A 27,099-nucleotide genomic window follows, 5' to 3' on the forward strand; every position below is an offset into this window, starting at 1 on the left:
TCCTAGATTATTTACCTGCTAATATATATGTATAAGCAATAATTTTTTTTTTTATTATTCAATTAAAATGATTGAAAAATAATTTCTTATATTTGGATTAAAAAAATTTTTCAATTAATAAATCTAAATATTGTTATTTATCAAATTAATTAAATTGAATTTAATTTTTCATTATTCCTAATATTTTCATTGAATAAATTTTATAATTTTCAGGGGTTTCAAAAAATGTTTTTTCAAATACTGTTATAATTTTTAACGATTTTGACATTATTTTGTAGAATTTTGTTTTGGGGAAAAAAGTTGACACTCGGTATATAATAGTAAAGGATGCGGTCTAAGTTAACACGTGTTGCACACTTGTAATTCTCTGGCTTTTCTCAATTTCTTTATTCTTTTTCGGTTTATCTGATACGTTTCCAAGGTCCAAGAAAAATAAATTTTTGATTTTTAACTTATTTTTCTATTACTTATTTAGTTTTCTAGTTTAATATTTAATTATTATTTTTTCTCTTTTCTTTTTAACCATTTCTTTTTATTTAGTTTTTCCATTTTCTTTTAATATTCCATTATTACTTTATTAATTTGATTTGATTATATATTTTAAAAAACTAATTAATAAATTAATTTGCTGATTAAATTGTTAATAAATAATTATTTAAACAACAAATTGAGAGATTATCAATTACTATTGATAAATAATTATTTAAGCAAAAATTTAGGAGAATGTTAATTACTATTAATAAATAATTAATTATTTGAAAGGTAAAAAATAAATAATTAAAAATAAATTAATAATGATAAAGTTATTTATTTTTTTATTTATTTACAGATTTTATATTTATATTTATATTTCATTAATTTATAATAATTTCTATGAAAAATTGAAAGTGAAATTAAATTCTTTTTGTAATGTTATGAAATTAAAAGGAAGATTTAAGGAAAAATTAAAAAAAAAAAAAGATTAAAAGGAAGTTTTTCTTTCTTGAAAAGTTTAAGCACTTTTTTGCTTTTTTGTAAGGGGAAATATGATTTATGTCAATTATTTATGAATCGATCAAATCAATGGGGGTTAAATACGTAGTACGCACAAGTCAGCCACTTATCTTCATTGAATCTCGAAATGAGCCTTTCAATTTGTTGAGTTAATAGTCTATTTAGCCACCTTTTTAATACAGTTTAATGCCTATTTAATTCGCAAATTACTTTATTTTAATAAATTTCAATCGTTCTTTAAATTATAATTTCCTTTTTATCGATTTCTTTTAAATTTAAATACTCTTCTTTCAGACACAAAACAAAAATCTTTAAATTTCTCGAAATTAATTTCAAAATTTTTTTATTTTACATAAATTTAAATACATACAAACTTTATTATTTGTCTTATATTAAATAATTGGTGAAATATCAGGATATTCGCTTTAAAAATTTTTATTCGAAAAATAAATTAAATTTTAAGGCAGGAAATTTTCTAAATTCTGTATTAACAAGAAAGCAGTGTTTGAATTTCTCGAACTGAGTTAAAAAATTTGAATATTATTTTAAATAAATGTCAAATAATTATTTCTTGTCTTGTACTAAATAATTGATAGAGAATTAATAGAATTAATAGAATATTAGAAAATTTGCTATAAATTTTGAAAATTAAAATTAAAAATTAAAAGATAAGAATATAAATGAAATAAATTAATAAAAAATTATGTTATAAATGGTAATAAAAATAATAATATTAATAATAATAATAATAATAATAATAATAATAATAATAATAATAATAATAATAATAATAATAATAATAATAATAATAATAAAATCTGGGTTAATACAAAGAATTTAATTGAAAATTTCAAGAGAATAAGAGTGACATCGAAATGTAAAATCGTTAGTGTCAAAAAGGAAGGAAGAGATGCGTGGGTTATTATCTCTGAGTAACCCCGGTTCTGATAAGAAAATGCCATTGCCTTCTTTTTCCGTACATTTTCTTCGAACTCTTATGAATATTTTTCAATTTCTACTCTTACAAAATGATCTTTCCAATTATATTCAAAATAAAATTTACATAATAAATATTTTCTTTTCTACAAATGTAGATGATTCTTTTCATTCTTTGCTACTTTATACTATTAGCATTGCAATTTATCACGAAACAATTTTTTTATAAATCGTTTATGGTCTAATATTTAACACTTATTTCCAAATAAGTATTCAAAAAAATTTTTTATATATTTATAATTATATTTATTTATAACTTAATTATATTTATACCAAAAAAAGAAATAATTTTGTTTCTTCATAAATTATTTTTATTATATTTCTTTTAATTTACTATTTTCTTTTATTATTTCTGCAATAAATTAAAATTCATAATGTGCAATTATTTTTCGAATTTAATATTTTCATATTTTGAAACATTTTGAATTAATAGCTGATTTTTGAAGAGAGTATCGACGGAGGAACGAAGGAGAATATTGAGATTGTACGAAATTCTATCACTAGAGTTCACCACTTGTTGGTGAAAATTTATAAAATACTTTTTTTTATTCATTAGCAGCAATGAATAATTGAACATAATTTTTAAATAAAGTAATAACAATCAGTTTGGATTAAAAAAAGTTTATGATTCAATTTTTTATATTTTATACATTTTTTTTAATAATACATAATTACCTATAATTATAGTAATTATTATAATTATTATTATAAATATTATAATTATTGTAATCATTATAATTGTAATTTAATTATAATATAATTATCACAATTAATTATTCAGTTTACTTTAATTTAATTAGTTGTTAATTGAAATTGAATTATAAAACTGAATTCAAATTTTAGTGAAAATTTAATAAAATTTGATTGAAATTTAATTAATATTCCATTAAAACTACATGAAAATTTAATTAACATTTACACTTAAAATTTGATTAAAATTTACCAAATTAAAATTTTGTTGACATTTGATTCAAATTGGATTGAAATTTAATTAGAATTTTAAAAAATTTTCCTACTTCAAATAAAAAAGAAAAGTTATATAAATTCGGACAGCGTCAAAAAGAATTTTTTTAAATTAATTTAAAAAAATTCTTTTTGACGCTGTCCGAATTTATATAATTTTTCTTTTTTAAAATCTTCATTTTTTCCTACTTAATTTAATTAACATTGATTATTTTATTTCATTTTATTTCTTACGTTTTGAATTGTTTATTTACTATTCATTAAATATTTCAGAAAAATAAAATCATAAAAGAATTCTTTTTTTAAAAACGGTAATAAAAAGCTAAAACTGAAATTAAAATATAAAAGTAAAACTGAAACTAAAAACTAAAACTAAAATAAAAATATAGAACTAAAGCTAAAATAAAGACGAATACTAAAACTAAAACTAAAACTAAAATTAAAAACTGAAACTGTAGTTAAAATTAAAGGGAAAACTAAAACTAGGACTAAATTTAAAATTAAAATAAAGCGTAGACTCGGAAGAGTTTAAAATCTTTTTATTCTCTTAGGAGTAAATTACATACAACAATATTCTTGATTTGAACATTTTTCTTATAACATACATGCATGATATCAGCATTTGCTTTTTAATATTATTAATTTTTAATATACAAAGTCGAAATTGATATCGATTTATCGTTTATATTCAAAATGAAAGAGCGCGATAATTAATTAATTAAGAAAAAAAGTGTGTGTGTTCATATGTGTCTTATTTTTATATATCAAAGAAACAAATTATTGTTGAAAATTGTTTCTTGAAAATAATAGAATTAAAATTTTTTTTCTTTTTTCAATATATATTTAATTCAAGCAATAATTATTTTCTTGTAAATCTCATATATTTATGAGATTTATATTTATAATTTATATAATTTATTTATATATTTATAATATACACGCTGTCCGAATTTATATAACTTTTCTTTTTTAAAATCTTCATTTTTTCCTACTTAAGTATCTTTATTGTGACTGATGACTATTTTTACATTTTTTTTTCTCTTTTCTTTTCTTGTATATTACGCAATTTTTTTTTATTTTATGTACTCTTCTTTTGTAAATATCTCTTTTAAAAAAAAAATTGGAATTTTTTCCCCTAAAATTTCAGAGATAATTTATACGTACCACAGGTCATTAAATTTTTGTTTCTATAAATTTTTGGCAAAATTTGTAATTTAAAAATTTTGATTATTAAAAATTCTAAATTTGTTTCGTTGTATTTTTATCAGATTAATTGTTTATAATTTTGATTTGTAAAGATACAATTCAATCTTTTTCCATGATCATGTGGTACTTGTTTTTTTTATTATAAACATCAATCTAGATAATAAAAAATGCTGCAAAAAATTTGCAACAATTTATTATTCATAAAAGACGGTTTCTTTTTATAAGCAATTTTTTTTCTATTTCAATAAAAGAATGCGAGGCGGCATTAGGATTTTATAGAGATAAAAATATTTTTTAAGGTTAGATTAAAAGTTTTTTAGTTGAAAAATTAAAAAAATTAATTCTTTACAGTGATTAAAGTATTCAAATTTTTCTGCCAATTAATTTTTCGAGAGTAATTAATTAATTTTTGTAAATTTAAGATTATTTCACAATTGTTCTGAGGATATCAAATTGAGACAAAAAATGAATGAAAATGTTGCTTCGCAACACTTTTGATTCGTTTTTTGTCTCAATTTGATATCCTTGGAAAATTTTTTTGTAATGAGTATAAAGTCAAGAAAATTTTTTAAAACTGATTACTAATTATTTTTTTAATCAAGTAATTAATAAGTTTGATCAACTACATAATCAAAAAATTAATTAATTATTTAATGTAATTAACTTTAAAATCATATAATTAATCATCTAAATTAACAGTTGTGGTACAGTTTTTCTAAAACGTATTTTCTAAAAATTTTTTTTCTAATAAATATAAATTTCTAAACAACTTTTCTCTAATAAAGGTGATTTTCCAATTGTTTTTCTTCTAATAAAGGTAATTTTTCAAACAGCTTTTTCTAACAATATTTAATTTTTTTAATGACGATCAATAAGTATAATATGATTAAAAAATAAAATTTACGAAAATTTTTTAATTCTTAAAAAAAATACTTGAGATTTCGTTAACAAATTATAATAAAAAATATAAATTATGCAAATTTTTTAACAAAATTTTTAAATAATCTAGTTGAAAATCGTAATTAACAAATAAAAATTATAGGGATTTTTTCCTAAAGATATTTAAAATTTTCTAAATAAATGTTTTTTAAATAAATTAATTCTGTAAATTTTGGTATAAAAATGATGAAAATTATTATTCTTTTTCAGAGAAGAACAGAATTTTGTTAACAAATTGTGATAAGAAATAATAATTTTATAAAATTTTGTCTTTTTTTCAAAAATAAATTTATAATTTTGTAAACAGAATAATTGTGATTGAGAAACAGAAAATATGCAAAATAGTTTCTATTTCTTAACCTTAATTTTTTAACAATTTTCTAACTTTTATCAAAATTATGAAATTTTACAAATTTAGGAAAATAAATTTTGGAAATCATAACTTTTTAAAAAACTTTTCTTGGAAATTAAAACTTGTTAGAAAAACTTTTTTTAGAAAACAGATTTCATTAGAAATCGCTTTTTTTCAGACAAAAAAGATTAGAAAATATTTTTTAGAAAAAGTGACCACCTACCAAAATTAACAACTAATTAATCTTCTATTAAGTAAACTATATAATCAAATAATTGACTATTTAATTTAATTCACTACAAAAACATGTAATTAATCAAAAATTGAATTAGTGAAAATGTTTACTAATTTGAATTAGTAACTGACTTTTTGATTCGTAATTAGTAAAATTTACTAATAATAATAGTAAATTACTAATTCATATTTGGAGAGAACACAATAAACTAATTTTCTTAAGTTTCTTAAGTTACTAATGATTAGTTGTTAAATAAATAAATAAGTAACTAATTAGTAGAAGTTTGCTATTTGTTAATTGTCAGTGAGCTATTAATTAGTCACTAATTAGGTACCAAATACATACTAATTAGATACTAATTAGGCAGTAATAAGTCATTAATTATTATTATTATTATTATTAATTATAAATTATTATTTACTCACCAATAATTTTCTAATTAGATACTAATTAATTTCTAATAATTTACTAATTTTAAACTAATTAGGTACCTACTTATTTTTTTTACTAATTTTCCACTAATCAGTTACTTACTTTTCTACGAATTTTTCACTAATCAGTTACTTATTATTTCCTCAATTGACACTAATTAGTTAGGTACTTATTATTTACTCAATTATATTTTATTAATATTTTATTAAAATTTTAACAAAATTAATAATAATTAATTACTCAATTGATACTAATTAGTTACTTATATAAGTTATTAATTTGACATATTCTTGTTACTTGTTAGTTACTAATTAGCATCTATTTGTTTTAATATTAATTGGCAGATTTGACCTTTTTGGGACAAATTTAAAATAATTAATAAATATCCAAAAACAAAATAATTCTTGATATTCTGGAATTAAAATATTTCACGTTTGAATTAATAAAAGTAAACTAAAATTTTATGTAACGATTAAGAATATTTCTATTTTTAAAGATGCATTATTCAAGACGTAATTTATTATATTTCGGTTTTAAAAAAGTTTTTATTTAAAAATTGCAAGTTAATTGTGAATAAAGAAATTTATAATGCAGTGAATTCTCAATTAATGCATATATTAATTGGTTTAGAATATTTTCAAGGATAATTATTTTGGGCTGGAGAAAATTGACTGCTTTTCATTTATAATGTTTGCTCTTTGCTCTTTTTTTCTTTGAATTGAACATTTTTTTAGTTTCAGAGAAAATGAAGAAGAATTTATATTCTTCCGTTTGCTTATATTTTCCAGTCAGTCTTCTTTTTTTTCAAATTTTTTCTTCTCCCTTTTTTGCTTTAATTTTTTGATTTTTTGATTTTTCTTCCCTTTAATTTTTTTAGATGACATTTTTCATATTTACTATTTTTTTCTCGTTTACTTTCCCTAAGCCCTTTCGTGTATCCTTTTTTTTCAATTTATCCGTATACTTTTTTAAATTGATTCGTATACTTCTTTTAATTTATTCGCTTTTTTTTAGTTTTTGTGACAAATTTTTTAATGATGTTTTCTGTAATTTTTGTTTGTTTAAATGTACTCGGCAAACATAATCCAATAAGAAACGTTGAGTGAAATGAATAAAAATGGAAAGAATACTCTTGAAAATCTGTCTATGCTGACGGCGCGCATTTTCCCTCTTTGGGCTGGTGTTAGACCCGGTGGACCCGGTGGTGGACCAGTTGTCGATTTCTGTGATCGGCCCGATAATAACATTGCATTCTCCTGTGTGACAGTAATCAGAAATCATCAATCAAATTAAATTTATTCTGTGCCTCGAAAATGAGATAATTTTCTTTATTTTCTATTACGTTGAAATATATTTTAGAGATTTTCTTAATATAGGGCAGCTCCATACGAAAAGCAAATGGTGGATCACCGATTTTTCTTAAAGTTTGTAATTTTGTAGTACTTGGGGTACTAAATAACTGTGCCAAACAGTTTTGCAAAAAAAAAAATTTTTTGCAAGATATTTAGATTTGAAAAATCGGAAACTGAAAAAAATGACTTTTTTTGAGAATTTTTATTTCGAAAACTATTGATTCTACAAGAAAAAGTCATTTATTCAAAATTGTAGAGAAAATGCCAATTTTTTATAATATTAAAAAAAAAGTTAAGAAAAATTAATTTTTCAATAATTTGTTTAAACAATAATTTTTTATTGTTAAAAAAAAGAGCAAAGGACATCATGGAATATTCTAGAAAAATTATTTTCTCAAAATTTGAACCTTCCTTAATAAGTGGTTAAATTTTTAAAGAAGTGATTTTTGGTGTTTTTGAGAAAAAAATTTTTGAAGTTTGCACTACGAGTTTTTGTGCGTTGCGCTAACTAAGCAGCGCCTATATCAGTGTATTTTAAAAGATAATATGACCTTTACTGCTCGCCCCTAATACATTTATTAATTATATACGTATATATTTTATTATAAACAGTTTAACAATATACTTTTACTTTACTTTTTTTTTACTTTTTTACTTTTTTATAAACATTATTTTCCTTTTTTTAACCCATTAATGCCCATGGGCACAGGAACGCAGGTATAAAAAGTAACTATTAAGATCCTGGCATAGGGTCTAATGATAATTTTTGACTTTAAAAATTTAAAAAAAAAATTTTTTTTATACAATTGGTATAAACAAATGAAGAAAAATTGATTTTCATAAAAAACTGATAGCGCCATTCGATTCGACGCAAAAAACTACTACGAGAACGTATATTACATAATTTTTAAAAAAAGACATATTGTTGTAAAAATGTTATTAACGAGGTTCCAGGGATCACGAAATAAGACCAAAGATTCACGGTTTTAAGTAAAGTCACAGATTTATTAATAATGAGCGAAAAAGATTAATTAGATACAAAAATGTACTATTGTCTCAAGCGTCTCTATGAGAACTGAATGAATAAAAAGAAAGACGCCGTAACAGGCGATTAAACAAAAATATAGCGGAAGCAGATGGCACCACCAGATATAAAATAAAACAAGTTATAAAAAGGGAGGCTCAATTTGAATATTTCTAACAAATGTTATAAACAATTAGCCTGCATTTATACTGTACGAGATAGAAGGATCGTTTTTGAAGTTAATAATTTTTTTAAAGAAAATTAGTTTAATTAGGAGACTTTTTGACGTCAAAAATTTTTTAAACAAAATTTTTACCTGAAAAACGATCCTTCTATCTCATACAGTATAAATGCAGGCTAATTGTTTATAACATTTTTGGAACAATATCTCTTTTTTTAAAAATTATGTAATATACGTTCTCGTAGTAGTTTTTGCGTCGAATCGAATGGCGCTATCAGTTTTTTATGAAAATCAATTTTTCTTCATTTGTTTATAACAAATTGTTTAAAAAAATTTTTTTTTTAAATTTTTAACGTTAAAAATTATTATTAGACCCTATGCCAGGATCTCAATAGTTACTTTTTATACCTGCGTTCCTGTGCCCATGGGCATTAATGGGTTAAAAAAAGGAAAATAATGTTTATAAAAAAGTTAAAAATATATTGTTAAACTGTTTATAATAATAATATATATACGTATATAATTAATAAATGTATTAGGGGCGAGCAGTAAAGGTCATATTATCTCTTAAAATACACTGATATAGGCGCTGCTTAGTTAGCGCAACGCACAAAAACTCGTAGTGCAAACTTCAAAAATTTTTTTCTCAAAAACACCAAAAATCACTTCTTTAAAAATTTAACCACTTATTAAGGAAGGTTCAAATTTTGAGAAAATAATTTTTCTAGAATATTCCATGATGTCCTTTGCTCTTTTTTTTAACAATAAAAAATTATTGTTTAAACAAATTATTGAAAAATTAATTTTTCTTAACTTTTTTTTTAATATTATAAAAAATTGGCATTTTCTCTACAATTTTGAATAAATGACTTTTTCTTGTAGAATCAATAGTTTTCGAAATAAAAATTCTCAAAAAAAGTCATTTTTTTCAGTTTCCGATTTTTCAAATCTAAATATCTTGCAAAAAAAATTTTTTTTTGCAAAACTGTTTGGTACAGTTATTTAGTACCCCAAGTACTACAAAATTACAAACTTTAAGAAAAATCGGTGATCCACCATTTGCTTTTCGTATGGAGCTGCCCTATATCAAATTGATTTTGGAATTTTTAACTCTCTAATAAATGATTTTTTTTATACATAGTTGAAATTTAAATTTTATTACAAAATATTTTTTTAATTTAAAAAAATTAATTCTTAACAAAGTTTATTATTTAATTTATTTGTTTTCTTAATTTCATTACAGGAACTAGCAAATGATACGCTCGCCAGCGCACGAAACGCGGTATTCTTTGGAGGAATTCAATTACTTTCAATACAATTTTAATTGAATTTCTCGAAAAAATAGAATTATTTTTAAAAATATTAATTAAATTCGATTATTTTCAATAATTTTAATAAAATTCTTTGGAGGAATTCAATTATTTTCTGAAATAGTAAAATTCTTTGGAGAACTTCAATTATTTTCATAAATAATAAACTCATCGCAAAATTTCAATTATTTTCATTAATAATAAAATTTTTCGGAACAAATCAATTAATTTTAATAAAATATCTCGAAAGAATACAATTATTTTTAAAAATATTAATTCAACTTAATTATTTTTAAAAGTTTTAATAAAATTTTTCGATTGAGTTCAATTATTTTCCAAATTTTAAATAAAACTCATTCAAACATTACATTATTTTCAAAAATTCTTCAAAACAATTCAATTATTCTTATAAATAATAACATTCTTTGGGAGAATTCAATTATTTTCATAAAGAATAAAATTCTTCAATTATTTTTATTAATACTAAAATTCTTCGGATAGGAAATTAATTATTTTTAATACAATTTTAATAAGATTTCTCGAATAAATACGTTTTAATAAAATTTCTGATTGCAATCAATTATTTTCAAAATTTTTAATAAAATACTTTCAAAAATTCACTTATTTTCATAATTTCTGATAAAATTCTTCGAAAAAATTATTTTATTTTTAAAAAACGTAAAATTCATTGGAGAAATTCAATACATTTTAAAAATATTAATTGAATTCGATTATTTTCAACAATTTTGATAAAATTCTTGGAGGAATTCAATTATTTTCTGAAATAGTAAAATTCTTCGGATAAATTCAATTATTTTCGTAAATAATAAACTCATCGCAAAATACAATTATTTTTAAAAATATTAATTCAATTTAATTATTTTTAAACGTTTTAATAACATTTTTCGTTTAAATTCAATTGTTTTCCAATTTTTTAATAAAACTCTTTCAAAACATTCAATTATTTTCAAAAATTCTTCAAAATAATTTAATTTTTCCTATAAATAATATAAATAATCATATAAATAATTTTTCGGAAGAATTGAATTATGTTTATAAATAGTAAAATACCTCAGAAGAATGCAATTATTTTCAATCCAATTTTAATAAAATTTCTGGAAATTAACAAGTATATTTAAAAATATTAATTGCATTTCAATATTTTCAACAATTTTGATAAAAGTCATTAAAAATATTAAATATTTTTAAACGTTTTAATTAAATTGTTTGAATAAACACAATTATTTCTAAAATTTTTTCTAAAATTGTTTCAAAAAATGTAATTCAATTATTTTTATAAATATTAAAATTTTTCAAAGGAATTCAATTATTTTCATAAATATTATAATTCTTCGGAGGAATTCAATTATTTTTAATACAGTTTTAATAAAAATTTTTGAAAGAATACAATTTTTTAAAAAAAATATGAATTAAATTCAATTATTTTCATCAGTTATGATATAATTCTTAAGAAAAATTAATTATATTTTAACGTTTCAAATAATTTTTCCGATTGAATCCAATTATTTTCAAAAAATATGCTAAAATTTGTTGAAACAATTCAATTATTTTTATAAAAATTGTAATATAGGTAGAATTTTTCTCAAAAATTCAATTATTATTCTCGAAAGTTTTCGATAAAATTCTTTGTAAATTTCAATTATTTTCAAAATTTTTGATAAATTCTTTGCAAGAATTCAATAATTTTCAGTACTTTAAATTTTTAAATTATTAAAAACATTGAATAACGAAAAATTAAAAAAAGTTTAGAAACAAAGAAGCAAACTGCGAACAGATTACCGGAATACAACGATTAATTATATAGATTTTTGAGAATTGTTGAAAAGAATAGAAATTGATCATTTCAATGTTTAAAACTTTGGTAGAATAATTTTCATTTATTGAAGGTTGAAAAAACTTTGCGAAAAAATAATTTCTTTTTTTTTAAATTTATTTTTAATATATATTTTTTAATTTATTTCGTATTTTAATGATTTTCATAGAAACATAACAATAAAAAGAAAGTTCTCGTTGAAAAAGTTTTTCGAGGCACAGAAATTTCTACAGTTGATAAATAATATAATGTTCAGCATGGCATTACCTTGCTGGCGATATCAAATATTTTGTCCAGTTTGGTTGTATCTGGACCGGAAGATGATGTGGGCGCGGGTGCCGGTGGGGTTGCTTTTGATTTTGGTTTTGGTGGCATATCGAAATCGCCGAGTACGATATTCACTAGACAATATTCCATTAAGGCCATGAACACAAATATCGTGCACACTGACATGAAAGCATCGACAGCCTTTAAATACGAGACTGGTGGTAGTGACGCTTGACTTTTTGCATGCTGCGTCGAAAGCGTCAGCAGAGAAGTCACTCCAAGTGTCACTCTCGCCGGGGCTGCTTCCGGTTTTATCCAAAACGACACCCACTGGAGTCAAATTATATCTTTAGTTGCCTTATTCATTACTATTATTATTATTATTATTTATTTCAACTATTATCTACTACTATTTCTACTAGTATTTCTATTGTCGATTATACATATTATTTATTATATTTATAATATAATTTTCTTTCATTAAAAAATATTATAGAAAATTCTCAATTTTCATAAGGAAATAATTTGCATCAATTCTATTTCTTAATTTCAATTGTTTTAATAAAATTCAAAGTTTTTTTTTAAAATAAAGGAAAAAAATGTTTATAAATTATATTTGTCAATTAGTAAATTTAATTGAAAATGAAACTAAAAATTTTTGAATTTTTAGAAAATAGAGGGAAAAATTTTTTTGAAAAAAATGTTCTGTTAAATTTATTTACGAATATCTTTAATTGTAAAATTATTCGAAAACAATCATTTATTTTTTAAATATTTTTAATATTTAATTATTATTATTTTTCCACAGGAATTAAGATTTTTCAAAAATTTCACTCGGAGTGATCGATTTCTTCATGTTTTATAATAATTAAAGAGAATCGAGTGTTAAAATCTTTATTTTATATTATAAGAATATTGTTACTGTAACTTTTTAAAAATTATTTTCATATTCAATTAATTATCTAAAATTTAAACTAAAATTCATTTTCAATTCATTTTTTATTAGAAAATTCTACAAGAATTCAATTATTTAAAATTTTAAATACAAAAGTAAATTATTTATTGAATAATTGAATTCTTTTGACGAATTTTAATAAAAAATTTTAGAATAGTTACATTTTTCAAGGAATGCGATTAAAATTGTATTAAAAATAATTGAAATTCTGCGATGAGTTTTATAAATTTTTAAAAATAATTGAATTATTGAAAAGAAGATTATAAATAATTAGGTAAATATTTGAATTCCTGTGAAATTTTTATTATTTATGAAAATAATTAAATGTTTGCATACAATTTTATTAAAATTGTTTTTAAATAATTGAATTCTTTTGATGGGTAATTTTATTAAAATAGTAGATATTAAAAATTCTTGAAATTAGGAAATTTTTTGAAAATAATTGAAATTTTTACATTTAATTTTATTAAAATTTTTCAAAATAATTGAATTTTGAAAAAGAATTTTTTTATTTATAAAGATAATAATAGGGATTTGGTTTAGATTTTTTTGTGATTTTTGAACATAATTGAATTTTGTAATAAGAATTTTATAACTTTTGAAAATAATTGAATTTCTGCAATCATTTGTAACTTCTTCAAATTTCAATTTTTTTTAGTGTTTTTAATTAAAATTCTTCTATAAATCCATTATTTTTAACAATTAATTAAATATGTACATATATTGACAAATTTAAATAATTTTAGAAGATTTTGAATTATTAGAATTTTTCAAAAATCGAAGTTCATTAAAATTTCTAATTAAATTCATTCAACATTAAAATTTTATAAAATTTCAAATTTCATTTATTTATGAAAATTGTAAACGCAACTCTTTTAAAATTGAATTAATTTTGAAATATTTAAGTAAAATTATTGCTAAATTATTATTAAATAATTTATTTATTTTATGATAATTGTTCAAGATTTAAGTTATTTACAAAGAAATTTTTGTCAGAAATTGAAAAAATTGAAAGTTTTGTATTAGAATTCGTGGTAATTTTATAGTTTAATTGTTAATTTTATTCAAAAAAAATATTAGATTAAATTATAAATAAAAAATTCTTAAATATAACTAAATAATGGAATAAAGTGAAAAAAAGTTTTATAGAAGACAAATTAAAATAAATTTGACTTTCTGTAATTGAATTGTCAAAGCATCTGCAAACTGATTTTATTGTATGTGCACGGTACGTAAAATACACGTCAATGAACCTCTATGTCACAGTTCTTCTGCAAACATTAGCTTATGTTCCTAGGATTTTGGCAAATATCAATCAGAAATTATGGCAAGTGAGAAATCTTGAATCTCTAAATCTTCAATGCTGACAATTGCGCGGTCCTTATTATTTTCTCATACCACAATCACCACACAATTTTTTTTCCCATTGTACGAACAAATTCTTTAATTCTTTAAAAAATAATTATTTTTATACGTTTAAATAAAATTTTTCGATTGCATTCAATTATTTTCAAAATCTTTAATAAAATTCTTTCAAATTCAAACATTCAATTATTTTCAAAATTTTTGATAAAATTCTTCGAAACAATTCATTTATTTTTAAAAATCTGCAAATTTTCCAGAAAAATGTTTAGTTTCTATAGGTAAATTAACAGAAAAAATTAATATTAAATTATTAACTAGAAAATGTAACTAGAAATTTAACTAGAAATTTTTTTTTTTTAATGTGAAAAGTAAATTAAATATAGAAAAAGAATTAAATTTCACTTACCGACATAATTACTATTAAACATGTTGGGACATATGTGTGAAATAAATAATATCCCAAGCGACGTTTCAGGACGAAAATTACCTCTAAGCAGGTGAAATTCCCTATTGAAAATAAGAATCAAAATTTTTATAAACTATTTTTATTTTTAAAAATCGAAATCAATGTTTTTATAAGGCTTTTTTTATTTTTAAAAAACAGAAGGCAATATTATTGTTAAATAAAAGGGATTAAAAATAACAAATGAATGAAAAGTAATAAAATTATTCGTTGATATTTATTATTTTTAATGTTATTCACTAAATATCCACTAAATTTCACTTTTGATTTTTGTTCTAAATTTCACATTAAAAACATAAAGTTATTGTTGGTAGAAAAAAACAATAAACAATTAAATAATAATAAATAATAAATAATAAATAATAGTGAATATTTTGTGATCATTTTAATTAATATATTAATGAATGAAAGAAATAAATTACTATTAAGTAATTAATTAAATTAATATTAGTATTATTTGTTATTTTTTTGATCCAACAATAATTCATATTCCTTAAGTTTTAAAAGTTCAAATGAAAGACGATATTTTTTCACTCCCAGTTTTTCTAAGGATATAAAATGGAGATAAACAAAAATTGTAATCAAAATTGTTGCGAAGCAACGTTTTGATACATTTTTTTTTATATCCTTAGAAAAACTGTGGCTTTTAATTTGTAATTATAAAAAATTAAATAAATAATTATAAAAAATTATAAATAAATATATATATAAAAAAAAATAATTCTTTAATAAGTAAATGTTTAGTTTTAATTTTTTTTTCATCTCTGTTTTCTAATATTGATAAATATTTAAACAAAACAAAAATTTCGTTCATTTGAACATTTAATATTTGAGTCGGATAATAAAAATTTCCTTTTTTTAATGTAAAATTTCGAACAAAAGTCAAGAGGGAAAGAAGTAAAAAAAAAAAAATTCTCTTCATGTTCATGATGGTAAATTAAGTAATTAACAAAATGTATAAGTTACCGGTAGAATAGACCTGCGTGCAGTCGGCCGTGTAATTCTTGACGAGTTGCAACTGGGGTAATTCAATGTTTTCATCGACAACAAGGGGAACGTCGGGATCCCACTGGAAAATCATCTCATCCGTCGTGTGCGATACTGTCGACCGAGATTACTTTGTCTTTATAAAAATGACTTTTCAATATCGTGATTACCACAAAGGAAATTAAATTTTTAATGAGCGCTTTAATTTCAAGTCTCTCTCTCTCTGCTTTTGAATATGCGTTTGATAGGAAAGAAAAATTCATATAATGACATTAACTACTTTTGCGAATAATTGACTTTATATTTCAATTTCATTTGAAATTTCTCCCTCTCTTCAAAGTTAGAAAAAAAATGTCGAGAGGAAAAAAATTATCAATATGGTGAATTATAATCAAAATTATGAATTGAATTTTTAATTAAATTTCTATTTTTCAAAATATTTTTTCGTTATATTGAATTGATTCAATGTGATGAACATATTTTTCCTTCTTCAATACATTGAACATATTTTTGTTTCTTTTATGTTTTTATATTTTTTTAAAATATATTTTTCTTTCTTTTAATTTTCAATAATAACAATTTTAAATAATTCGATTAGTGGAGAAAAATAATGAATTCTAAACATTTGTAATTTAAATTATAATTATTCTCTAAGTCGATGGGATTATATAGTGAATATTGACATATTTAAACAATAGGAAATATTGTATTAATATTTAAAATAGAATTATAAAAATTACTCACAGCTTTCCATTTGTAATTTACATTCTTGTGTGTCGTGTGGATATATGAGAAAATTCATGGCACAAGACAGCCTCAATGTCAGTCTGAATAAAATTTTTAAACGAATATTTAAAAATAAATTTAATGGGAATTCAACAATAGAGTTTAATTAATTTATTAATTTATTATTAATTTATTATTAATTTATTAATTAATAATTAATTTACCTAATTACTTAAACTCCAATAATTAATTTAATTAATTTTCATTGAAAAATTGAAATTAACTCCATTCCACTTACTTGACCATGTAAAGAATAGTTTTGTCCTTATAAAGCCACAAGTAATGATTTGGAATCGTCATTGTTTGAAAAGTAACGGATTTTGCATTCTTGAAGAACGAATCCGGTCGCCACATATTTTTCAGCCAATCGACTTCTAATAATCTTGATTAGGAAAAAAAATTTTTACAAATGAAACAAAATTTACGAATTTTTTTTTTATTTATTTATTAAGGCAGAAAATTATTATTATTATTATTATTATTATTAATATTATTAAACAGAAAATTTAATTAATTAACAATAAAATAGAAAATATTAATTTTTTAGTAATAGTTTTGTTATAAATATTACACACCTATATTCGGACGTCATGTTTTCTGGAAGCCGCAGCCTATTGTCCTTCCAAGTTTGAGCGAAAAAAATGTCCGCGGCGTAGGTCTGTAATAATAAACGATTTTTAATTAAAAAAATTTACTTTTATTATAGCAATTTGTTTGCAATTGAAATTAACAACTAAATTTCAATTTAAAATATTTAAGTAAATTTTCTTTTTGTTTTCAAAACAAAACTATAACTAAAAAATAAATTTGTGAATGGAAAAATAGGTTTGAATCAGACATTTTTTTTTTTTTTAATTGTGTATAAAAATTTCTTGTCAGTAGTACGAATATGTTTGAGTCAGACAATATTTTTCTGAATCGTTAGAATTTTTCTATAAGTAGTAAAAACAAGTTTAAGTCGGACAGAATTGACAATTGTCAGTAGTCAGTAGAAAAAGTCAAAATTAGATAGACGATCTATTTATAATTATTTTCAGTCAGACAAAACTTTTCCAAATCGTGAGAATTTTTCTTTTAGTAGTGCAGGTAAATTTGGATAAGACTAAACTTTTTCGAATTGTGTCAAAATTTTTTTTGTCAGTAGTACAAATATATGTTTTGAGTCAGACAAAATTTTTCTTTGTTTTTTGAATTTTTCTATCAGTAGTAATAGTCAATTTCAGTCAGACGTGAATTTTAAATTATCGTTTCTTTAATTCATTTTTCTAATGTTGCCGCATCAGTAGCAGAAATTCATTTTAGTCAGTCTATTCAAATTACCTTAAATTTTGGTCCCAGTAGTGTAAGTCAATATGAGTCAGACACAAATTTTGTTAAATTATTAAAATTTTTCTGTCAGTAGTATAAATACGTTTCAGTCAGACAAAGTTCGTTTGGATCTTTAGAATTTTTCTGTCAGTAGTGCAAATTAATTCGAGTCGGACAAAAGATTTTCCAAATTGGAACAATTTTCTTGTCAGTAGTACTAAGAAATTAAGGTCGGACAAATTTTTTTTTTTAATGATTAGATTTCTTTTTCAGCAGTACAATAAATTTTAAATTAGCCAGAATTGATAATTGCAGATAAATTAATATTTCAGTAGTAGAAATCAATTTTAGTCATACATGAATTTTTGTTATTATAATTTTACTAGTCATTATTTGTCAGTAATAATATAAATAAAATTAAAAAATTTTCAAACGTAATAAAATTCTTCGAAGAATTTCGATTATGTCAAAAATTTTTTAAAAATTCTCTTCAAAATTTTAATTATTTTTAGAAATAATAAAATTCTTCTCCGAAATTAAATTATTTTCAAAAATTTTAATAAAATTCTTGGCAAAATTTCAATTATTTTCATAAGATAATAAAAGTTTCACACGAATTCAATTATTTACAATATCTATAAACTTCTTATCAATAATTCAATTTTTTTAAATAAATAATAAAATTTCTACATGGATTCAATTATTTTCGTAAATACTAAATAATAAAATGCTTTTTAGGAATTCAATTATTTTCATAAATAATAAAACTCATTGAAGATTTTGTTAAAATTCGTAGAGAGAATTCACTTATTTAAAAAAAATTTTTTTTATAAAATTCTTTACGAGCATTCAATTTTAAGAAAAATTCAATTCAATATTATTTATTTTTAAATTTAAATAATTGAATTCCAGTAGAATTTTTTAATAAAAATTAATTTAAAAATGAATTTAAGTTAAAATTTTACATAATTTCTAAATATTAAGAGTATTTCAGGATAAATTTTTAGAAATAATTCAATTAAGAAAAGGTTTAATTTTAAAAATTTTCTACAATTCAATGATTTTCAATATCTACTATTTTAATAAAATTTTCTAAAAGAATTCAATTATTTAAAATAAATTTAATTATTTTCATACTCTCTAAATCTGAATATGTGAAATTTCACTTATTGTACGTTATAAGTCGTCCTCTCGATCAATAAGTGCATATACACTTATAAATAAGTGAATTTTTCACTTATTCTGAGTGAAATTTCACTTATTATAAGTGTATATGCACTTATTGATCGAGAAGACGACTTATAACGTACAAATATGTGAATTTTCACATATTCAGATTTAGAGAGTAAATAATAAAAATTTCACAGAAATTCAATTATTTACAAATTTTTTATAAATTTCTTCGCAATAATTCAATTATTTTCATGAATAATAACATTTTTACAGGGATTCAATTATTTTCACAAATAATGAAACTCATCGCAGAATTTCAATTATTTTTAATTCAATTTTAATCAAATTTCTCGAAAAATCTAATTATTCTTAGAATTTTTATTAAATTTCGTCGAAAGAATTTGAATATTACAAAATTTGTTGATAAAATTCGTCATGAAAATTCAATTTTAAGAAACATTCAATTATTCAATAAATTATCTATGTTTGTATTTAAATAATTCAATTCTCGTAGAATTTTCTATTAAAAATTGATTTAAAAATGAATTTTAGTAAAAATTTTAGATAATAATTAAATATTAAAAGTAATATAGTGTGAATTTTTAGAAATAATTGAATTTTGAAATGAATCTTTCGTAGTTTTTTTAGTGTCAGTAGTAAAAATAAGTTTTAGTCAGACATAATTTTTTTTTTAATTATTCGAGTTCAAAAATTAGTATTAAAAATTATTTTCAGTCAGAGAAGACGTTCAGAATTATTGTTTGCTGTCAGTAGTTTAAGAAAATTAAAGTAAGACAGATTTTGTTCAATTTTTATATTTTCGTGTCAGTAGTATTTGTTTTTATAACTTGGTACCAGTAGAAGAAATCAAGTTCTAGTCAGACAGACACATGTCCGTTACAATTAGTAACATTACTAATTTTATAAATTAATGTAGCAGTAGTATAAATCTTTTTAGTCAGACCATTGAAATTATATTTTTATCCTAGTAGTTCTAGTTAATATCAGTCAGACAGATTAGTTTGTACAACTTGTTGTCAGTAGTAAAAACTAGTTCTAGTCAGACGGACACGTTTTTAATTGTTATTAATTAATGTCGCAGTAGTAGAAATCTTTTTTAGTCAGACGATTGAAATTATTTTTTTATCTCAGTAGTTTTAGTCAATATAAGTCAGACAGATTTAATTAAGTTTGTACTACTTGTTTCCAGTAGTAGAAATCAAATTCTAGTCAGACTATATTTTTTCTTATAAAATAAAATAAAGAAGCATAATTTTTTAAAATAATAATTTCTTTTGTAAAAGTATTTGTAAATAAATATTTATCAAAATAAAAGCCTACCATCGATGTTTCATCGATAGAGTCGAGACCCATGACAGTAACGTGAAAATAAACAGCAGTTGCTTGTCCACCTTGTTTTGGTGGTCTCATCTTGTCATAAAGTTTTGGATCTTCTGGTAGCAGGTCATAAAACTCCAAACTTCTCCTAGTGAAGCAAATTTTTAATTATTCTTTTGATTGAATAAACAATTTAAAATAATAATAATAAAAAAATTATTAATGAATTAATAATAATTAATTTAAAAATATCGATTTTCTTATACGTAATAATTTATTTAAAGAAATTGATAACCAAAAACGATTTTTTTCTACAAAACTTTTCTTTCTAAATAATTATTTATTAAGAATTTTTTAATGAAAAAAAAATACAAAAATTCACATGCATATATTTGATAATTTTATGTGAGAACAAGAGAGAAGAAACGATGATTTTTGGAGAGACGTCATACTTGAAAACTTTGAATCGTTCATTGTGACAAAACTTATTTCACTTTCTTCAATCAAGGTCTGTTCTTTTCTCATTCAATTCGAGTGTAAAGTAGAGCTTAGATTTAAGTTTTTGTCCTTGGCTCATGATTTCTCACCAATGTCAGTTGCAAATCAAGTCCAATTCGTATTTTATGGCAATGAAATAAAAAGAAAGTGAAATAATTACTCTACACATGAATAGTCGCGAAACAGCGAGGCGAAATTAAAATATAAAAATTATACTTTGTTAACAAATTATCACTCTTGATTAAATAATAAAAAGAAACGGATAATTAATTATTAAAAAAAATTAATAATTTTTTTTATAAATAAATACATTTAATAATAATTTTGAATTATTAATTAATATTAATATTAGTTTGTAGTAGAATTAAAATACAAAATTATGTTTTTTTAAGCTACCCAAAATAATGAATTTATTTTAATAATAAGTTAATGTCAATTAATTATTTTTACTATTTCTATTTTTAGTATTTTTATTATTACCTACTTTTTTATTATTTTTACTTTTTTTATTTTTACACGGAAAAAAATTTACATCGAACAGGTACAAATGCTTTTCTATTTAAAGAGAATAAAATAAAAAAAAAATAAATTACTTCAGCTTTAAATATACGATTCTATAAAGTTTCTTTTTTTTTAAACAAAGAAAAAAAAGAAAATGACGAGAAAAATATTGATTATTAAAAGAAAGTTCATAATTTGCACTTTTTTATAACCTGGCAGCACTTGATCTCATTCGTCACCTAATTCCTCACATTCAATATATTCACTAATTAAAATAAAAATTCATTAGTACATTCTTCATTTTTTCATTAAGAAAAAAAAAGTTAGTACATTTTGCTACATTTTGCTCAACAAAAAGTTTTAATTAAAAATTTAAAAACAAAAATAATAATATCTATAAATCTTTAATTATTTACATTTAGTAAATTAATTTTTAATGCGAAAATCATTCTTTTCCACTAAATAAAAGTAAGAAGATTTTTAATTTTTTTCTTTCGAATTAAATTTAATTGACTTGATTAATAATTTAGTTAATCTATCGATTAGTCGGCAATTAATTTATTATATGCTAATAATTTGATTTTCTATATTTATTATTTAATTAAATAAACAATTTATTTTCTCTATTTTCCCGTATTTAATTACTTCCAAATAAATACTTAAACTTAAGTTATATAATCAAAAATAAATAATTTTTCCTAGTCCGTATAATTACATAACGTTTCTATTAAATTTACGTCGCACAATTTTCCGTTTTTTTGAATTAATTAATTTATACTTAATTTTCGAATTTATTGAATTAATTTATTAGGTATTAATTTAAAAAAGGTTTATATTAAATTTACGTTATAATTTCCCGTTTTTTAATCAAATTATTATGACTAATAAATTGAATTAATTTATAAATAAAATTTAATTCTCATGATTTAATTAATAATAATTAGATTATTGATTGATGGTAATTTTTTTGCGATTATATTTTTTTAATTATCAATTATCTTTAATAAGTTTTAAGTAAATAATTAAATTATTTTTCATAGTCGACGTATTAAATATCACGTTTGTGCTAAATTAAGGAAACAATATTTTTGTTTGTTCTTAAAATTATTAGATAAATTTTATTCCTTTCTCGTTGATTGGATTTTTGTATTCAATTCTTTATGGTAAAAATTTTTTGTAACTATTTCTTGTAAGTAAAAAAATTAAACTCGTGAATAAAATTCTCTTCAAAGAATAATTAAAAGTAGAAAAGGAAGAGAAAAGGTAAGAAAATAAAGAGTAGAAAAGGAAAAGAACGGGAGACAAAATAAAAAGTAGAAAAAGGACAGAAAGAGGTTGAAAATAAAAAGTAGAAAAAGGACAGAAAGAGGTAGAAAATAAAAAGTAGAAAAAGGACAGAAAGAGGTCGAATATAAAAAAATAGAAAAAGAACAGAAAGAGGTAGAAAATAAAAAGTAGAAAAAGGACAGAAAGAGGTAGAAAATAAAAAGTAGAAAAAAGACAGAAAGAGGTCGAATATAAAAAAATAGAAAAAGGACAGAAAGAGGTAGAAAATAAAAAGTAGAAAAAGGACAGAAAGAGGTAGAAAATAAAAAGTAGAAAAAGGACAGAAAGAGGTCGAATATAAAAAAATAGAAAAAGAACAGAAAGAGGTAGAAAATAAAAAGTAGAAAAAGGACAGAAAGATGTAAAATATAAAAAAATAGAAAAAGGAGAGAAAGGGTTTGAAAATAGAAAGTAGAAAAGGAAGAGAAAGAGTGAAAAAAAACTATTCGACGTTCTCAAAAAAAAGAAGAAAAGAAAGAGACTCACTGAGCATCCGTGGTAGTAACAAGAAGGAGAAGAAGTATTGAAGAAACGGAAACGGAAGGCATGCCTCCTTGTTCCCGTGACTCCTCCATTGTTAATTTTCCCTTCAACGCATTTTCTACACTGATATAACCGGAAACAAAAAGTTCTTTTCCGGTACCAGTTACAAGGCACCAGGATTCCCTTTAAATCTCGAGGAAACAGTTTCGAGCACCAGTTTTTAAGCAAAAAAAAAACAAAAAAATCCCTCAATGACGAAGACCGACCGACTGACTGACTTACTGACTAACTGACACTTTCTTGCTGTGATTTTGTGCTGTACGTGCAGAATCGGTTCGAGTGAGAAGTATCTCTCAGGGGGGGTGAGGGTGTGAGAGGCAAGAGGGAGATTGATAGAGGTGGAAGAGTAAAGTGTAAGAGAAAGAGGGATCGTGTAGGTATGTACTCCCCCCACTACCGAAAATAAGAAAAAGGGGGATGTAACCAGTGTGACGTGATCGGTACATTTTCGAGGGGGGAAATGTGGTGGAAGGGTTTTAAGTACAATTGTATATAGGTCTATATGAATTTTCGTATAGATGTGAATTCTTTACTGGCTATTTTATAATCCTTTGGGATTTCGTCACTGTCCTCTTAAAATCATCAACCCCCTGTGTCTTTGTTCCTCCCTTCTTCCCTTTTTTTTCTCTTTCTTCCCTCTTTTTCCTTTTCTTTCTCTCTTTCTTCCCCCTTTCTTCTTTTTCTCTTTCTTTCTCACTTTCTTCCCTCTTTTTTTCCCTCCTTCTTCCCCCTTCCTTCTTTCTCTCTCCTATTTTCTCTCTTTCTCCCCCCTCACCCCTTCACGCTACAATTTATATTTTTGACACTTTCGGGCAAACTTCACACATTTATATTTAGAACTAAATTCACCCCAATGCGGTATCTTGAGACATTGCGCGTTTTTTTTGGTACTCTTTAGAATGTCAATTTTTTCTTTCTCGAAAGATTTTTTTCTCTTACGAAGAGAGAGAGGAGAGTAAATCGTGTTTGCACTGGCGTTGATGTTACTCCATTATAAGAGGCGATTTTCTTTGAAAAAAAATTGTAGCACAGTAGTAAAGGTCAATTTTAGTCAGACAGAATTTTGCTAAATCTTTAGAATTCTTCAGTCAGTAGTAAAAATCAGTTTGAGTCGGACAATTTTTTTTTTTTTTTTTGAATCATTGTAAAATTTTTTTGACAGTGGTACAAATACGTTTGAGTGTTGACAGTGGTTGACAAAATTTCTCTGAAACGTTAAAAATTTTCTAAATATTAAAAAAAATGAAAGAAAGTTTAAATCACACATAATTGGAAGTTTTTGACAAATTATCAATATTTTTACAAAACTCAGTAGTAAAAATCAATTTTAGTCAGACAGACAAAATTTTCCTGAATCATTAGTATTTTTATGCCAGCAGTAAAAAAAAATGTTTAAATCAGACGAAATTGGAAATTTTTGACAAATTGTCAGTATTTTTGCAAAACTCAGTAGTAAAAGTCAATTTTAGTTAGACAGAGTATTTAAAATTTTAATTTAATTTTGGAATCAGTAAAAATCAGTTTGATTAGAGCAACAATTTACCGAAATTATATAAAATTTTCAGTTATCAGTATCGTATAAGTATAAGTTTGAATGATCCTAAAGTTCTGAACGTTCAAATGAACGAAATTTATTTATTTTCTTCTTTAATTTGAATATTTATTACAATAATTTTTGTCGATATAAAATAAATGAATTATAAAGTTTCTAAGTGTAAAATTTAAGTTTTTAATTTTTATTGCAAACAATAAATTATAAAAACATTTCTAATAAAAAGTGTTTCATTCATTTGAACGTTCAAAACTTGTGGATCATAAGTTTGAGTCAGACAAAGTTTTGCTGAATCTTCGCTATTTTTCTTTCAGTATTTAAAAAAAAAAGTTTAAATCCGATAGAATTAACATTTCCTGACAAATTTTCAGTATTTTTTAGAAAAATGAGTAGTAGTGGACAATTTTAGTCAGACACACTATCAGTAGTGAAAATCAATTTTAATTCAGACAACAATTTTATGAATTTATGCAATTTTTTGTTGTCAGTAGTACAAATACGTATAAGTCGGACAACATTTTTCTGAAACGTTAGAATTTTTCTAAATATTTAAAAAAAATTTTAAAAATGATTAAATCAGACATAATTGAACATTTTTGACAAATTATCGGTGCCGTGAAGCTAGCGATACGCCATCCGCCAGAAGCCTGACAAATCCATAGGCGTCGCAACTAAATAATACGAAAAACTCCAAAGGTTAATAAACAATTGATTTTGTTGTTGTCTATTGTTTATTATATGTTTATTTACATAAAATTACTTTTGTGTATTAATTTTGGAAAAATTACTAGTCAAAATACTCCATCCGCCAATTAGCAGACAATCGAATTTTCCAGTTTTCGAAGCTAAGAGCTTTAAAAATTTCAATTGTAAATAAACAATTTATTTTGTTGTTGTCTATTGTTCACTATATGTTTATTAACAAGAAATTACTTTTGTAAATTAATTTTGGCAAAATTACTAGTCAAAATACTCCATCCGCAGATTAGCAGACAATCGAATTTTCGAGTTTTGCGAAGCTAAGCGCTGTTAAAAAATTTATTTGTTAATAAACAATTATTTTTTATGTTAAATTATGTTCGTAGAATATTTGTACTCAAGTCTATAGTGAAAGAAATTATCGCGAGAAAGAAAGAATGAAGAATTGATCATTCCGTATTATTTAGTTGCGACGCCTATGGATTTGTGAGGCGTCTGGCGGATGGCGGGTCGGTAGCTGCACCTAAATTATCACTATTTTGACAAAATTCAGTAGTAAATATCAATTTTAGTCAGACAGGCTAATCAAATTTTTATTTTTATTTTTGTATAAGCAAACTAAAAGTTTGTTAAATTGAAAAAAAAATTTCAATTTAGTAAAATTTTCTTTTCTCAGTAGTATAAATACATTTTGAGGCAGACAAAGTTTTCACGAATTCTTAATATTTTTCTTTCAGTAGTAGAAAATCTTTTACGTCGGACAGGAAGGGCAATTTTTTACAAATTGACTGTATTTAAAAAAAAAAAAAAAAATCAGTAGTAAAAGTCGATTTTAGTCGGACAGAGTAGTTATAATTTTATTTCAATTTTGGTAACAGTGGTAAAAATCAATTTATTTCGGGCAACAATTTTCTGAATTGGAGAAACTTTTTGTTTTCAGTAGTACAAAAACTTTTGAGTCAGACAAAACATTTCTGAATCGTTAGAATTTTGTTGTCAGTAGTAAAAATCACTTTAAGCCCAATAAAATATTTTTTAACCGATGGAATTTTATCAGTGTTGAAAATAAGTTTATGTCAGACATAATTGTCAATTTTTGAGAAATTGATATTTTAGTAGAATAATTCATTTTTAGTGCGAGACTTTAGAATTACAAAAATAATAGTTTAGTACCTAGTTAAGGTCAATTTTAGTCAGACAATGTTATTCTTTAAAGTCCGAATGCTTTTAAGTCCGAATCATTTTGATTCGGGCAGAATTTACCGAAGTGATAGAACTATTGTCGTGAATAATAAAAAAACATTTGAATCAGTTAAAATTTCTCTGAATCGTTAGTATTTTTTTGTCACTAGTATAGGTCAATTTCAATCTAAAAAACAATTTATAAATTAGTAATAGAATTAATTATAGTCAGAAGAAATTTTTCATTTATTTTTTCTAATGTTTTCATATCAGTAGTAAAAACTAGTTTTAGTCAGACGATTTAAATCAATTTTTAAATTTTAGTCCCAGTAGTTTAAG

At 22.3% G+C, this 27,099-nt stretch overlaps 1 protein-coding gene across 2 annotated transcripts; it reads right to left on the minus strand.

Moving 5' to 3' along the window:
• Positions 1 to 6,622: 6,622 nt before the first annotated feature.
• Positions 6,623 to 26,290, minus strand: LOC122504585 (glycine receptor subunit alpha-3). 2 transcript variants are annotated; one of them, XM_043615759.1, is made up of 10 exons: positions 26,267 to 26,290; positions 23,271 to 23,415; positions 20,463 to 20,607; positions 17,216 to 17,298; positions 16,879 to 17,022; positions 16,599 to 16,681; positions 15,834 to 15,968; positions 14,811 to 14,911; positions 12,085 to 12,414; positions 6,623 to 7,372 (listed from the first exon to the last, which is right to left on the minus strand). In XM_043615759.1, exons 2-10 carry the CDS (start codon positions 23,357 to 23,359, stop codon positions 7,178 to 7,180), a joined length of 1,305 nt encoding a protein of 434 aa, XP_043471694.1. In that variant the 5' UTR covers positions 23,360 to 23,415; positions 26,267 to 26,290; the 3' UTR covers positions 6,623 to 7,177. The 2 variants fall into 2 exon arrangements, with proteins under 2 accessions (XP_043471694.1, XP_043471695.1); XM_043615760.1 differs by lacking the exon at positions 26,267 to 26,290 and having other exon boundaries at positions 6,623 to 7,339; positions 23,271 to 24,029.
• Between the last annotated feature and the right edge of the window lie 809 nt (positions 26,291 to 27,099).

Source organism: Leptopilina heterotoma, unplaced genomic scaffold, assembly GCF_015476425.1.
Source record: "Leptopilina heterotoma isolate Lh14 unplaced genomic scaffold, ASM1547642v1 Lhet_305, whole genome shotgun sequence".
NCBI classification, from domain to species: domain Eukaryota; kingdom Metazoa; phylum Arthropoda; class Insecta; order Hymenoptera; family Figitidae; genus Leptopilina; species Leptopilina heterotoma.